The 14,684-nt window shown below is 37.4% G+C and overlaps 1 protein-coding gene across 4 annotated transcripts in view; it reads left to right on the top strand.

Moving 5' to 3' along the window:
- The window catches only part of Ralgapa1 (Ral GTPase activating protein catalytic subunit alpha 1), a 221,331-nt gene that overhangs the window by 115,034 nt on the left and 91,613 nt on the right, over nt 1-14,684 (top strand). For all 4 annotated transcript variants that reach the window (XR_009382814.1, XM_059279417.1, XM_059279419.1 and 1 more), the window contains exons 21-26: nt 976-1,128; nt 5,777-5,970; nt 6,390-6,488; nt 7,129-7,284; nt 9,646-9,774; nt 13,122-13,247. Coding sequence is in view for 3 of the 4 variants with exons in the window: in XM_059279417.1 (XP_059135400.1) it covers nt 976-1,128; nt 5,777-5,970; nt 6,390-6,488; nt 7,129-7,284; nt 9,646-9,774; nt 13,122-13,247 (857 nt within the window). In the remaining variant the exon portion in view is untranslated. The remainder of the gene's footprint in view (nt 1-975; nt 1,129-5,776; nt 5,971-6,389; nt 6,489-7,128; nt 7,285-9,645; nt 9,775-13,121; nt 13,248-14,684) is intronic.

The raw sequence follows: 14,684 nt of genomic DNA, 5'->3' as shown, positions 1-14,684 counted from the left end.
GGTTGTAGCCCAGGTTGACCTTAAGTTCATGGTCATCCTGCCTTAGCCATCCAAGTGCCAGGATGACAGGCATGTGCCACCATATCTATTGATTTGCCAGATTTTTGTTCGTTTGGTTGGTGGTTCTGTATGGCAGTTTTTGTGGGGAGGGGTGTAATTCTTTCACATGTATTTGTTTATGTTGTAAAGGTGTGCATGCATGTGTGAGCTGTGTACATATAAGGTAGAGGGTGATTTCCCAGAGTAAGTTGTCTCCCTCTACGACATAGATTCTGGGGATTTCAGGTGGTCAGACTTGTTAAGCAAGTGTCTTTAACTGACTGAGACATCTTGCTGGCCATGTTTGTGTGTGTTTTAAAGACAGACTGTCATTAAGCCCAGGCTGGCCTCTGACTGAACATGTAGCTGAGGATGGCAGCACTGCATTCTTGGTCCTCCTAACACCTTGGTGCTGGGGTCATAGGCATACGTGTTGTTTCCGGAGTATCCTAAATGACAACATAATCAGATTGCATTTTCTTGTGTTTTCACGGTTACTTACATGAGAATGGATTGGTGGGAAAGAGTAGAGATGAGGGGACACTGGAGGCTGGGAACTACTATAAACCAAGCTAGCATTGATCAGTATTATTATATAGAAGAACAGCCCTGTCACTGTTGACTTGACCCAAATTCAAATGAGAAAAAGAGAATAAATAGCACTGGTACCAGAGTTTGTATAGCTAGACCAAGAATGAAAGTAGAGGTTGTCACTGTCACTGATGGGTCCCGTTACCTGGCATACCTATTCCTGATCCTGTGTTAGTCCAGCGGTAGACAGTATTGTGATTTTTGTTGACATCTTTGGATAGTATCTAACTTGGTTTATCTTTTGATGTTTTAAAGTTATGTCCTATTGGTGTTTGAAATATTATGTCTTAGATAGGATACTGAATATATTCTTCAGAGTAATTTTTTGAAATTTTATCTTTACAGGTTCAGAAAGTGCTTCCCCAGCCCATTCCGCTCTGGGATCCAGGTCACAGACACCTTCCCCATCTACACTAAATATAGATCACATGGAACAGAAGGATCTGCAGCTTGATGAGAAGCTCCACCACTCTGTTCTGCAGACGCCAGATGACCTAGGCAATGTTTGCAAGAATTTATGTTCTTACAAAGTACTAGTGTCAGGAGAACTTAGGTCATCTTAGCAGTGCTTATTCATACTTAGTTCACGTCTTTGACTTCTCTGAGTCTTCTGTTGTTTTTCTTGCCCTTCAAAGGGGCTATTATTAAAATAGCTCTGATTGTTTTAACGTTTTATCATAAGTTTTAACAGCCTTATAATTAGTGATGGTGATTGCACTATATGGTGCTGTGTCATTTATTGATACGGTATTTATCCTCTCCTCTCCCCACCCCTCTCTCTCTCCTTCCCCACTTTCTCCTCTTTCTTTTTTGAGACAGGGGCTCACTATGTATCCCTGGCTGCCCTGGCCTGGAACTCACAGAGGTCTGCTGTCTCTGCCTCACAATTGCTGGGATTAAAAGCATGTCACCATACCTGGTTCACTGTTTTAAAATTTTGACTTTGAGACAGGGGGTTGCACTGTAGCCCAGGTTGGCCTCTGACTCCTACTACTCCTGTCTCAGCTCCCTAAGTGCTGGGATTGTAGGTGTGCTCACCATGGTTCAGGGCTCTGAATACTGTATTTGAGTATCTTGCTCACTCACAGGAGGAAGTAGCAACACTGTCTTTTGTCAGCCAGGCTTTTAGTAAAACAATTTGTCAAATTAGTAATTTCACCTATTTTTTTTTCAGTGCATTTAACTGAAATCCTGTACAGTATAAAAAGCATCAGACAAACACTTGGAACATATTCTGAAAATTAGCCAAGGACATATCTGACAAAATACTTTCAAGTCCTATTAAAGGTTCATTTTTATTATTCATAGCACATTTAACCTTACCAAGGGAAGAAATGAGAGCTATTTTAGAAAGCTACTTCTGGACTACTTTAAAGGGCTCATTCTATTTTTTTTCTATATATATATATTCCTAAAATTATTTTATTTGTCTTTCTGTGTATTCTTGGTATTCTTTTCTTTTAATTGAAAATAGATTGTTCTCTCATATGATACATTTTGACCACAATTTTCCCTCTCTCCCCTCCTCCCAGGCTGCCTCCCCCCACTTCACTTCTCCCCTAGATCCACTCCCCCTACGTTTCCTCTTCAGAAAAGAGACGACAGCCAAACAGGACAAAACAAGATACAATAATACAAGACAAAAACTCATGTAGAGGCTGAACAAGGCAGCCCAATAGGAGGAAAAGAGTCCCAAGAGCAGGCAAAAGAGTCAGAGACACACTCGCTTCTACTGTTAGGGGTTCCACAAAAACACCAAAGCTAACAGCCATAACGTATGCACAGAGAACCTGGTGTAGACCCATGCAGGCACTGTGCTTGCTGCTTCAGTCTCTGTGAACCCGTATGAGCACTGCCTAGTTGGTTTGCTGGGCCATGTTCTCCTGGTGTCCTCCATCCCCTCTGACTCCACAATCTTTCCTCTCCCTCTTCTCATAGGGTTCCCGGATCTCTGAAGGGAGGGATCTGATGTAAACCTCCAATTTAGACTCTCTCCATATAAAGTCTGGCTGTGTGTCTCTGCACCTGCTCTCATCTGCTGCAGGAGGAAGCTTCTCTGATAATGGCTAGACAAGGCTCCAGTCTATGAGTATAGCAGACCATCATTAGGAATTAGTTCAGTGTCTTTATTTATTTATTTATTTATTTATTTATTTATTTATTTATTTATTTATTTATTTATTTATTTATTTATTTATGGTCTCTGGGCTATATAATAGTCTTCTGTTCCTGGCCATTCAGGCATTATAGGACATGGGCTCCCTCTCATGGTGTGGACCTCAAATTAAACCAAACATTGGTTGGCCACTCCCACAAATCCTGCACTACCATTGCCCCAGTACATCTTGCAAGCAGGGCAGATTGTAGGTGGAGGGTTTTGTGCCTGGGTTGGTGTCCAGGTTTCTCTTTTTCTAGCCTGCACAGTACCTTCTTGCACCAAAGAGATTAGAATGTAGGGGTAAAGGCTCCAAGATGCAGGACCAGCTCAACCTCTCTACATTCTGTGAGCTATGCAGATGTTGTCCTCTCCAATGGGGCCCTGCTGTCAGTTTTCAGAGAATGACCTTCCGTCCTAGCATCAGTCTGGGTTGTTTAGGGATCTCCACAGGACCCACTTGGCCAACAACTCAACCAACTACAACCCAGTCCCACCACTGGAAGCCTTACCTGACTACAAAAGATGGCCAGTTCAAATTGCAGAGCCTCCATTACTAGGAGTCCTCACTAGGTTTACCCTCATAAATTTCAGGAAGTTTCCACTGCACAAGGTTTCTACACTGTCCCCCAATCCCCCCCAATTTCAGCTTTCTCTCCCTGCACTGTCTCCCTCTACCCACCCACTCCCTTACGCCTGATCCCTCCCACTCCAGTCCCCACCTGCAAAACCTATTCTATTTCTCCTTCCCAGGGAGGTCCGTGCATCCCCTAAAATAAAGGGCTCATTCTTTAATGTGTACTTATATAACTCCTAAGTTTCTGCTTGGTGGATTGGTGTGACCTTTAAAATGTTTGTATACTGTTTGCCCACCATTTGGAAGAAAAATTGTAAATTACAAAACAGTTAATATGACTAGTTTTTAAAAAATCCATAAATGATTCATGTAAATTTTACCAGGCTATTATCATTTTGCCAATTTATATGTTTTTCCACATATAATTTAAATTTGTAAATATTTTAAAATTTAAGTTTACCTATAAACTTAAGTAGTTCTGTCCCCAAAATATGTGTGCTTCCTATATAGCCTAATGCATTAGCTTCATTCACAATATTTAACATCAATTACCATTCTTTTAGCTCTAGTACATTTCCTCAGTTAGCCCATTAATGTCATTTGTAGCTACGCCACACAACTTTTATTTTAAACAAATACTGTTTATTGTTTCTTGCCCCTTTAATTATTGAATATTTTGTAGTTTTACTCTGAGGAAGTTAAGTTAGAGACAAATGAATTGATTCATCTCAATATATATACACACATGTATGTATGAAGATGCTGTAGAATAGGAAGAGTATTACAACTATGTGGTTAGAACTCATTAGCTTTCTTTTTATTTACTGGCTTTATACTGAAAGTCTACTTTTTATTCTAAAGATTAACTGTATAATACCTTTTAAATATTATTAGTTATTGTATAATTTACATGCAAAGAGAAAATTTAAGCATTACAAATATGATACATGTCTCGTAAAAATGGACTGACTATAAATTATCAATATATTTGGAATATTATCAAACATGAAAGATCTTATTTAAGCTGGATGGTGGTGGCACATACCTTTAGTCCCAGCACTCAGGAGGCAGAGGCAGGTGGATCTCTTGAGTTTGAAGCCAGTCTGGTCTACAAAGTGAGTTCCAGGACAGCCAGGGCTACACAGATAAAGCTTGTCTTGAAAAAACAAAAAAGAACCTATTTAAGATTCTTAGGGTCTACAAAATGTTTAGTTTCTTAAGTTCTTTAGTTGCAAGGATATCAGCATTTTTGTTTATTTTTGTTTAGTTATTTACTGCAAGATTTCACTGTGTAGCCTAAGCTAGCCTTGAATTCACTTGAACAAAAGTGCAGGCTGACTTGAATTGGTGAAGATCCTTCTGCCTCAGTTTTGCTAAGAGCTTGGATTACAGGCATGAGTCACCATTTATACTTTCTTATAATTTCCTATACAGTTGTAAGCACTGAATAGTGGATTTTTTAAGCTGGAAAAAGTTTGTAGCAAAACCATCTATTTTATAAGTGAAGAAGTATAACCTTAAGTCATTAAAATAATTTGTTTAACATGGTTAGTGGCAGAAATGAGACTAAAATCAAAGTTACCTATATTTATTGCTTATCACCTTGTCAGGATTAAAGATAAAAAGGATAATTATGCCGGGCAGTGGTGGCATGAGGCAGAGGCAGGCAGATCTCTGAATTCAAGGTCAGCCTGGTCTACGAACTAGTTCCAGGACAGCCAGGGCTACACAGAGAAATCCTGTCTCAGAAAACAAAAACATCAAAAAAAGCATAATTATGCTAACTACTATTATGTTCAAATTTTAGTACAAGAATCTTTCTTACGTTGTGATATCTCTTTCAGTGCTACTGTTTGGACACTCTAGCTACATAGAAATTGGCTTATGAAGACTTCCTACAGGAATTACTTTTAGCCTAAGATTTTCTGCTTGATGATATAGTCTAAACTAGATATTAAATAAGTGAGAGTGTGTGCTTATAAAATTGATATTTATGTCCCACATACATTTCTCTATCACAGGCCGGCAAGATGGTCTCCAGTGGGTAAAAGCGCTTGTAGCACAAGCCCCACCAGGTGCCTTCAATCCCCAGAACCCACAGTGTAAGGAGAGAACCAGCTCTACACACATATGCCCTCTCACATCACACACATACAAGGATAATAATTGCCCTTTTTGATAGCTGCACAAGAAGTGGTAGTTGCATATTTTTTTCTTCAGCAAAATCTCAATAACAACCCTATTAACAAGAAATTATTACCAACATAGGGAATTATGAATTGGTAAGGTTTTGACATTGTCAGAAAAAAAATGGCTTATATTTACTTACTTTTGTTCACATTTGTAGATATTTAAGATTCTTCACTTAGGTTGGCTCTTTGGGTACTGACACAATTATGTTATTTTTTCTGTAGAAATCAGTGAATTTCCATCTGAATGCTGTAGCGTGATGGCAGGAGGTACGCTCACTGGGTGGCATGCTGATGTTGCTACTGTCATGTGGCGAAGAATGCTGGGCATTTTGGGAGATGTCAATGCTATTATGGATCCTGAAATACATGCCCAAGTTTTTGATTACCTCTGTGAACTTTGGCAAAATCTAGCCAAGGTGAGAAAAAAATAAAGACTATAAGAGGAAAAGGGAAGAAAAATAAAGTATTAATAAGTAGAAGGCCAGGTGTGTGGTGCACACCTGTAATTCTGGCACTTGTAAGACTGTGACGGGATCATGAGGTAGAAGCCATGCTGGGATACATAGCAGGTTCTAGGCCAGCCTTGTCTATCCTGTCTCAAGAAACAACAAGCACCCCTCCCCCAAAAAAAGAAGAGGCCTTTGTGAACATAATTACAACCTTGATCTTGCTTTGAATTTAATGAATGCTCAGCATGGTGAAGTCACTTGGCCATAATTAGCCATATGAAATAGGTTGTTATGGTAGAAACTGGATTTGACTTCTGTTTAAGGTAAAACAGCTAAAAGAGGAAATAGTGTAATACATGTGTGTTACCTTCCTTTGAAAATTATAGATCAGAGATAACCTTGGCATTTCAGCAGATAACCTGACTTCACCTTCTCCACCTGTTTTGATTCCTCCACTAAGAATTCTTACACCTTGGCTTTTTAAGGTAAGCTTAATATATAAAACATTAATATATTTTCTTTAATAAATTAGTCTTGAGCATTTGATAGAAATTTTAACAGATGTTTGGTCTTCAAGAACACTTACTTTTTAGCTAGTATCTTTAAGAAATTTTGCATAGAGAGGAGAGTTAGGCATAGCAGAATCACATTATTTATTTATTTATTTATTTAATAAAGCAAAATTAAGTGTAGAAAAGTATGTCTTAAATGTTTTAAATACATTCCCTTATTTTTATTCATTTTCCCCCTGTCAGGGATCTCATCCACAGCCTTGCACATACTAGATAAGTGCTGTAGCACTGAGCTATACCCACAACTCTAGAAGAGCCTGTCTTCATTATATTTAAATAAAAAGTAAAGCACCAACTATAGTTTCAGAGATTTATTTCTCTTAAATATTATTTGATGCTTGAACTATTTTCAAGTGAAACAGTCTGTGATTATTCATATGTACGTTGAATCATTTCAGTAACAGTAGTTTCCCTAGTCCTGACTTCTGGTTCATTAACAAAATTGGACCAACAAAGAAATATATGAAAACAGATACTGCTCATTATATTCGATTGTTTAAATAGTTCTAAACAATATTGGTTTTTAGTATTAAAACTGATTTCTTAATTTTAGGCAACCATGTTGACTGATAAGTATAAACAAGGTAAATTACATGCATATAAACTTATTTGTAATACAATGAAAAGAAGACAAGATGTATCTCCAAATAGAGACTTTTTAACACATTTCTACAATATAATGCATTGTGGATTGCTTCATATTGATCAGGTAAATATGTGTACCTTTTTAAATGTTGTTTTTATCAGTTGTGTCTGTTGTCAATTTGACAACAATTAGATTCACCTAGGAGATGGGCCTCGGAGCATGTCTGTGAGAGATTGTCTTGATTACATTAATTGAGGTGGGAAGACTTGCCCTCTGTGAGTGGGTACCATTTCCTGTGCAGAGGATCCTGGACTGTGGAAGATGGAACAAGCTGAGACTAGATGAACACATCCATTGCTCCATTCTGTCTGTGCACATAATGTGACTAGCTGCTTCGAGTTCTTGTCACTGTGACTTTCCTACAGTGATGGACTATAACCTAGAGATCTGAGTTAAACAAACCATTTCTCTTTGAGTTGTTTAGGTCAATGTATTCTATCATAGCATTAGGAAAGGAAACATTGGTTTTCAGTTCTGTTTAACATTGGCTTTTTTTTTTTTTTTTTTTTTTTTAAAGATTTATTTATTATGTTTACAGTGTTCTGTTTGCATGTATGTCTGCAAGCCAGAAGAGGGCACCAGATCTCATTACAGATGGTTGTGAGCCACCATGTGGTTGCTGGGAATTGAACTCAGGACCTCTGGAAGAACAGTCAGTGCTCTTAACCTCTGAGCCATCTCTCCAGCCCTTAACATTGGCTTTTTAAGAATTAAAACTGTCCTTCACATGTAGTGACTATATATAATTCACTCCCACTTTATGACCTTATTTATTCTTTTTTTTTTTTTTTTTTTTTTTTGGTTTTTCGAGACAGGGTTTCTCTGTGTAGCTTTGCGCCTTTCCTGGAACTCACTTGGTAGCCCAGGCTGGCCTCGAACTCACAGAGATCCGCCTGGCTCTGCCTCCCGAGTGCTGGGATTAAAGGTATGCGCCACCACCGCCCGGCGACCTTATTTATTCTTGAAAAGTAGTTGAAAACAAGCTATCTATCGCAGTACTTTTTTTTTTTTTTTTTTTTTTTTTTGTCAGAGCTGAGGACCGAACCCAGGGCCTTGCGCTTGCTAGGCAAGCGCTCTACCACTGAGCTAAATCCCCAACCCCCTATCTGCAGTACTTAAAGGACTGATTTCAGTGTTCTTTCAGCTTTCACATGCTAACCAACTTAATTTTTGAAGAGATTAAATAATCCTTTGTTTAGGTTGTTTTTTTCTTAATATTCCATTGTGTCTGTTTTTAGGTATTTTATAATTGATTGTTAATTGACATTTGAGGAATATGAATTTGCTCACCTTTTCATACAGCAATCATAAGGTTTATTCTACTCTAAAATTTACCTCATATTTTTTTATTACTCAATACATTGCTATAATGGTAATTACATTGCCTTGGCAGCTGTATCATTTATGATCATTGAATAATCATAGGATTCTAGGACACATATTTCAGGGGTGTTGATCTTAGTTGGAAAACTTAAAGTGTGGAAGATTACTGTAATTTGGCTAAATGTCAGTTGGAGAACACTAATATTCAAAGCTGATAGTTAATTTCTTTCTGAGCAAATGAGAAAATTTTATTCATTAATTTGAAAATAATTATAGCGTCCTGACCCTTATAAACATATCTCATATACTATTACATTCTTACTACTACAAAAATAGAGTTTTCATTTAAGGTCAGTCACATTCAGTAGAAGGAAGACTGGTTGGGAGAAGAACGGGATCTGTTGGGAGTAGGTGGGTCAATGACAAGAAAGGGTTATGGGGTAAGTATGATCAAAATATATTATGTACCTATATGAAAATAGCATAATGAAACATTATTATATATAATCAATACAGGCTAGTAAAAACCTTTCCTAAAAGGTCACATTGAATAATACAACCAAATGCACTGCATCTTTCCTGGTAAATTCCGGAATCATAATGCCATGTTAAGAATATTCACTTAAAAACACCTACCTTTAGGTTTCTGAAGCCAGATATCTATTATTCAGGAACTTCCAACTTGTCTTTTTTCAAATAAGGTCTCTCCAGTTGCCACATAGCAGCTCATATAGGTTCAGTGTAGATTCAGAGTGTGAATTATCACCCAGAAGCAGCTAGGTGACTGGAGAAACTGCCCTGTAATTCAGCGTTAGGAAATGTAGGGCTAACATTTGCTGTGAAGCAAAGAGCCCTCCCTGCTCTCTGATGTGGAAAACAAAGTTTTTGTCATTTGTGTCAGTTAATCAAATGTGTTTTAAGTTCACTTTCCTAACAAAATATGCTAAGCATGTATTAATTGGAAGAATTAAAATTGGTCTTTCCAGGTAGTCAGCCAGTATATTTTTTATTTCACATTTTACCTGTTTTTAATGATATCGATTAGTTGATACCCAAGATTACATATGTGGTCATCTTTCTTTCCTCTTCTCTTCTTCTAAGGACATTGTCAATACAATCATCAAGCACTGCTCACCTCAGTTTTTCTCACTTGGTTTGCCTGGTGCCACAATGCTCATTATGGATTTTATTATAGCAGCTGGGAGAGTGGCTTCTTCAGCTTTTCTTAATGTAAGTCTTTATTTCTAGTTCTTTTAAGGTAATAAACTCCATCAAGACTCAGCTCACAAAGCAACAAAGAGAACACTGTTGCTGATAAAATATAACAAATTCATGTCCAGGGAAGTTTACCATTTAATTGGAAATGATTGCTTCTCCCACATTAAAAAGAAAGAAATTCTGATGTGTTAAGAAATCAATAAAATTAGTTGGTGAATTCCCCTCAAGAGCTATAAAAATGGTTTACATCCAATAGAGAAAAAAAGATTTACAGTTGGGAAATCTATGGAAACAGGGAAGGAAGTGAAGAAAGGGTTGTGAGTTATTGAGAATGGAGAATAATCATTACTGTGTGTATCCATGAAATCATCATGTTATTCAACTAGAACTTTTGACAGTTAAAATCTTAATGGGATAAAGAACAAACACTTATGGGATAGCTCAGAAATATGTCCTTGGAGTAACCTTTACACGTTAAGAAGCTGTGAGATAATTGCACAGAAACCAGGTTGAGTGGAATATGTAAGTAGCAGAAATGAGCTAGCCAGGAAGGTAGTAACTGTGGACATAGTGCTAAAAAGGGTTAGATTTTGTCTAAGGGAAATTGAGTAATGATTTAAGGAAACAAGTTGTTAACATGATCAAGTGTGTATTTTAGAAAGATCACTTTCTAATGTCCTGTTAGATAAAAGTTTAGGATATATAGAAGAGAAAAGTACTTGTATGTCATTTTAAAACATGGACAACCATTTAACAGATTATTTCTGTTTTGAAAGTCCAACAGTGAATGATAAAAATGCTGTTTGTGGCAGTACATAATGTATGTATTGGTTACTGAAGAGAGGTCAATAGAATAATTGTATACATAAGTCAAGAGGTCAAGAGAGATGTTTTAGAGGTGTTTTTAAAGCACTGAACCTGGATACAGTTGATCATGTGGAGGAAATGTACAAATGAGAAAGAAAAGACTGTATTCTAGCCAAGTTTGTTTTTCTACAGTTCCTGGAGAACAGTCATCGTATCTTCCATTTTGGTATCTCCAGGGCCTGGCCCAGGGCAGTGCTTAGATTCTCACTGACAGTGTTAAGTACCTACGATGTGCTCAACATTATGCTTAGCCCTTTGGTGGCTTTATAAACTTTTTCTTCCTTGTTCAAATATGCAGAGGCTATTCTACAAAGGAACGGGGAAGTGTTCTGTATCACCCAAAGCGTGCTCTGCACAACAGCATTTACTATGATCTGGTTGCTCATTAGCAGTGCTGAAGTACTGAATCAGAACCTACGTTATGATGAGATTATAGATGATGAGTGAAGTAATTATGGATACATCTTAGTAGGTTTTAAGTGCTGTGGACCAGGTTATGGTGCTATACTGGCTTAAAGAAATACTTTAAAATATGGAAAGAGGTAATTAAGCCTGTGTCTTGAAAATATTAAATAAATACATTACTCTGAAGTAGATTACATGGAAGACAAACCAAGTATGAGGCACAAGTTACAACTTCATTGTAGTATTACCATGGTACCCAGATAATCAGCCTCTTAGACTGGACAAAGTTGATAGAACTCAGAAGGAGAAACTGTCACTTCTGATTAATTTACTGTGAAAACTTTTCCTCATCAGTGGACCAGTTACTCCAGATGACTAACCATATTTTCTGCAACTTTTGTCAAAGTTCTGTAGAATTAACCCTGATGCCTTTTATGTGACTCACTTTCCTCCCCTACATCTAGATATTGGTTATGTATAGCATCCTTTGGGTAATGCAAATAATAGTCCCTTTCTGTGCTAATTCGCATGATGTCTATTACTGAGGAAGGCTACGTAGAAGCCAAATTGTTGTAGGAAACAAGCTAGACACTCACATGTGCCCTGTAAGGTTATGGGCAGTCTTCCTCTGGATGGTGTTAAAATTCCCAATTCCAAGTCTTAGCTCTTTGGATTCTCTTTTAGATTCCATCCATATCATCTCTCATTGTTAATTTTTCCTTCCTTCCTTAAGCAGATTACAAGTGATTGAATTTTGTCTTTCTCAACTATTACATAATCACTTGTTCCTGTTATAGCTTCATATCCAGACATTACCAGTTACCTTACCCAACTTAGCAAAAAACCTCAACTCATCCCTTCAACTGAATATTGAGTTTTTTTTAAAAAACTAGTTCTGTTTGTATAGGATAGTTTTAAACCAGGATGGTAGATGTCAGTTTACTCTGCCCTTTCATACCTGTCCGTCTGGGTTGTTTTTTAATCTGGTCATGAAGTATTTTATCTTTTGTTTTATTGTTTTGTTCAGACAGGCCTTCAGCTTGCAGTCGACCTGCTCGGCGCCCCTAGGGTAGGGATTTTAGGTATACGTATACTCTTAATGGGTCTAGTAAAAATGAGCTGTTCTGTTCTGTTGAAAAGTCATGTAAGCTGAAATCATACTAAGCTGCAAGTCTTTTTTAGATATTGAGTCTTAATTTATGTGAATGGAAGTATTGTGTTGCTAATATACTGGTGTTTCACATTTTTATTAAGTATTCTTAAACCTCTAAGCCAATTGGTAAGTAAATAATGTCTTGGTCCCTGTTTAGTGGGCATGTAAGAGGGCAGAAGAGGAAATGTTCAGTATTGATATTTAAGAAATGACTTAATAAAGTGAAAGGCAACATGAAATACTTTCTTCTGTAAGATTTATGTTGACATAAATTATGTTAGTAAAGATTAAGGACAGTGGTGTTTTTCATATTCATAAAAAGATAAAAACCATCTAGCCTGGATGCCATATCTTGGAGACAGAATTAACATTTTAATCTTTTTATTTACCCTGAAGTAGTGACATTGAGTCATCAGCTTATTTGAAATAATGAAGTGTGAACTACATTTAAAGTAATTTAGTCAGGCATGGTTGCACGTATCTATAAGCCCTGCACTTAGAAGGCTGAAATAGGAGAATCACAAGTTCAAGACCACCCTTGCTGCAAAGTGAGTTTAGGGCCAGCTTAGGCTATGTAGCACAACCCTGTCTCTATAAATAAATAAGTAAATAAAATATTCATTTTCCCTTTAATTATGTTAAATGTTTATTAGTTACCAGCTTTTATTCCTATTTAAAATTCATTAGCTGCGGATGATTTCTGTTCATTGGTTGCTTTTCAAGAAAGTTTTGCTATTTGTCCATTATATTTACTAAGAATAATCATACTCTCTTTAGAAATTCTAGATGGAAACCTAAATCATTGACATTCCCTTTTTTAATCTCTTCATGCTCTCACTGTCCTGTGTAATGTAATTATAGAACAAAATGTTGAACAGTAGTTGAAGAACACAATTAACTAGCATTTTATAGAGTGTTTAAATCTGATACACAGGCACCACGAGTGGAAGCACAGGTTCTTCTGGGGTCCTTAGTTTGCTTTCCCAACTTATACTGTGAGCTGCCTGCTCTCCATCCCAACATCCCTGAGATTGCTGTTTCTCAGTTTACAGATGTGAAGGTAAGAGATAAGACACTCGTGTTTATTTAGCATATATGATGTAATCTGATTTCTCCCTTTTCCTTTTGAAATCTAGTTACTAAAGCATGCTAATACTCCAGCCATAAAACTGCTAGGAGCAAAGCCTTTTCAGGTTTAAAAGCTTAGAAACCTTTCCTCATTAGCGAGCCTGCTCACTTGTCTGCCCCTTAGGAGCCATTCACTTACTCCCTGACCCAAGACCTGGCTGCTAGTGTACGGCTTCTAAGGTTGAGATGCCAAACTAAAGCTGAATGTTTGACTTCTACTCTGTATTTCTTGATACATTATATCAAAGTGATAGAACTTTCCTGCTGTGTGGAACTTTGTGTGAAACATGGAGTATCTCCTGTACCTGAAGCATTAAAGGGCTTGGGCAATCACCAGGAGCAGGCATGACAAATAACACTTGTGATGTATGCACTTCTCAAAGTTTCAGGGTAGAAAACTAGTAAGAAGTTGTTTTGAGCCTCTGCAGAAGTCAGCCTCTGTTTAAAGAGGAAATAGGATTTGATCACGTATTTAGTCCTGTGGACTCTACCTCTTAGACCAAGGCTGGCATGGAAAGTTCTGTAAGGTTCTGACCCTAGCAGTGTGAGCCATAGTGAATAATTCTGTGACTAGGTCATTGTCTCTGACTGATGCCTGTGTACTCCAGATTCCCAAGGGCTTAGCACTCCTGTTAATAAAGCATGCTGTGACAGTAACTGCACCATGTTCCGTGCTTAACTTGAACGGGCCTTTAGCATCCGAAGAGCTGAGGAGGAGACACTGCAGCTCTGGGGGATCATGCTGATGCTTTATTTTTCCAAGTTGCTTTCTCTGAAAGTTTGGTTTGAATTTCTTCTTAAGCCTTTAAAAATGTTTTTAGTTAGTAAAAAGAGTATAGGTTTCATTATAGCATGTTTTGAACTGTTTTGAGACAAGGTCTCACCATGTATCCTAGACAGGCCTAAAATTCAGGAGTGCTTGAACTAGTAGAGATCCTCATGCCCCTGCCTCCCAAGTACAGGTATCACAGGCTTATAGCACCAGGGATACTGTCAAAAGATAACTTTTTATTTTGTTTTGTTTTGTGTTTTCAGACAAGATTTCACTGTGTAGCCAAGACTGGCCTGGACCTTGTGGTCCTTTCATGTCTGCCTTCTGGCTTCCGAGAGTACAAGCATGTCATGATCCCTCATGTACTGTTTTCTTTTTATCATGCTGATTTCTTTAGATACGTAACTATAAAAGGAATTGCTTTGGGTGACATGGCTATTCTAACAATATTAATATGTCCAATAAATGAACTACCTTTTCTTTCCAGGAATAGATTCTATTTAATCATGTACAATCTTTCTAATGTACTGTTCAGTTTATTTATTGAATACTAGTAATTTTTTGAGGACTTTTTAAAAAAGAAAGTAGTATCCTTAT

Source organism: Peromyscus eremicus, chromosome 14 (assembly GCF_949786415.1).
Source record: "Peromyscus eremicus chromosome 14, PerEre_H2_v1, whole genome shotgun sequence".
Classification (NCBI taxonomy): Eukaryota; Metazoa; Chordata; class Mammalia; order Rodentia; family Cricetidae; genus Peromyscus; species Peromyscus eremicus.
The sequence above is the reverse complement of the archived record's forward strand: the minus strand, read 5'-3'. Positions and strand labels throughout refer to the sequence as shown.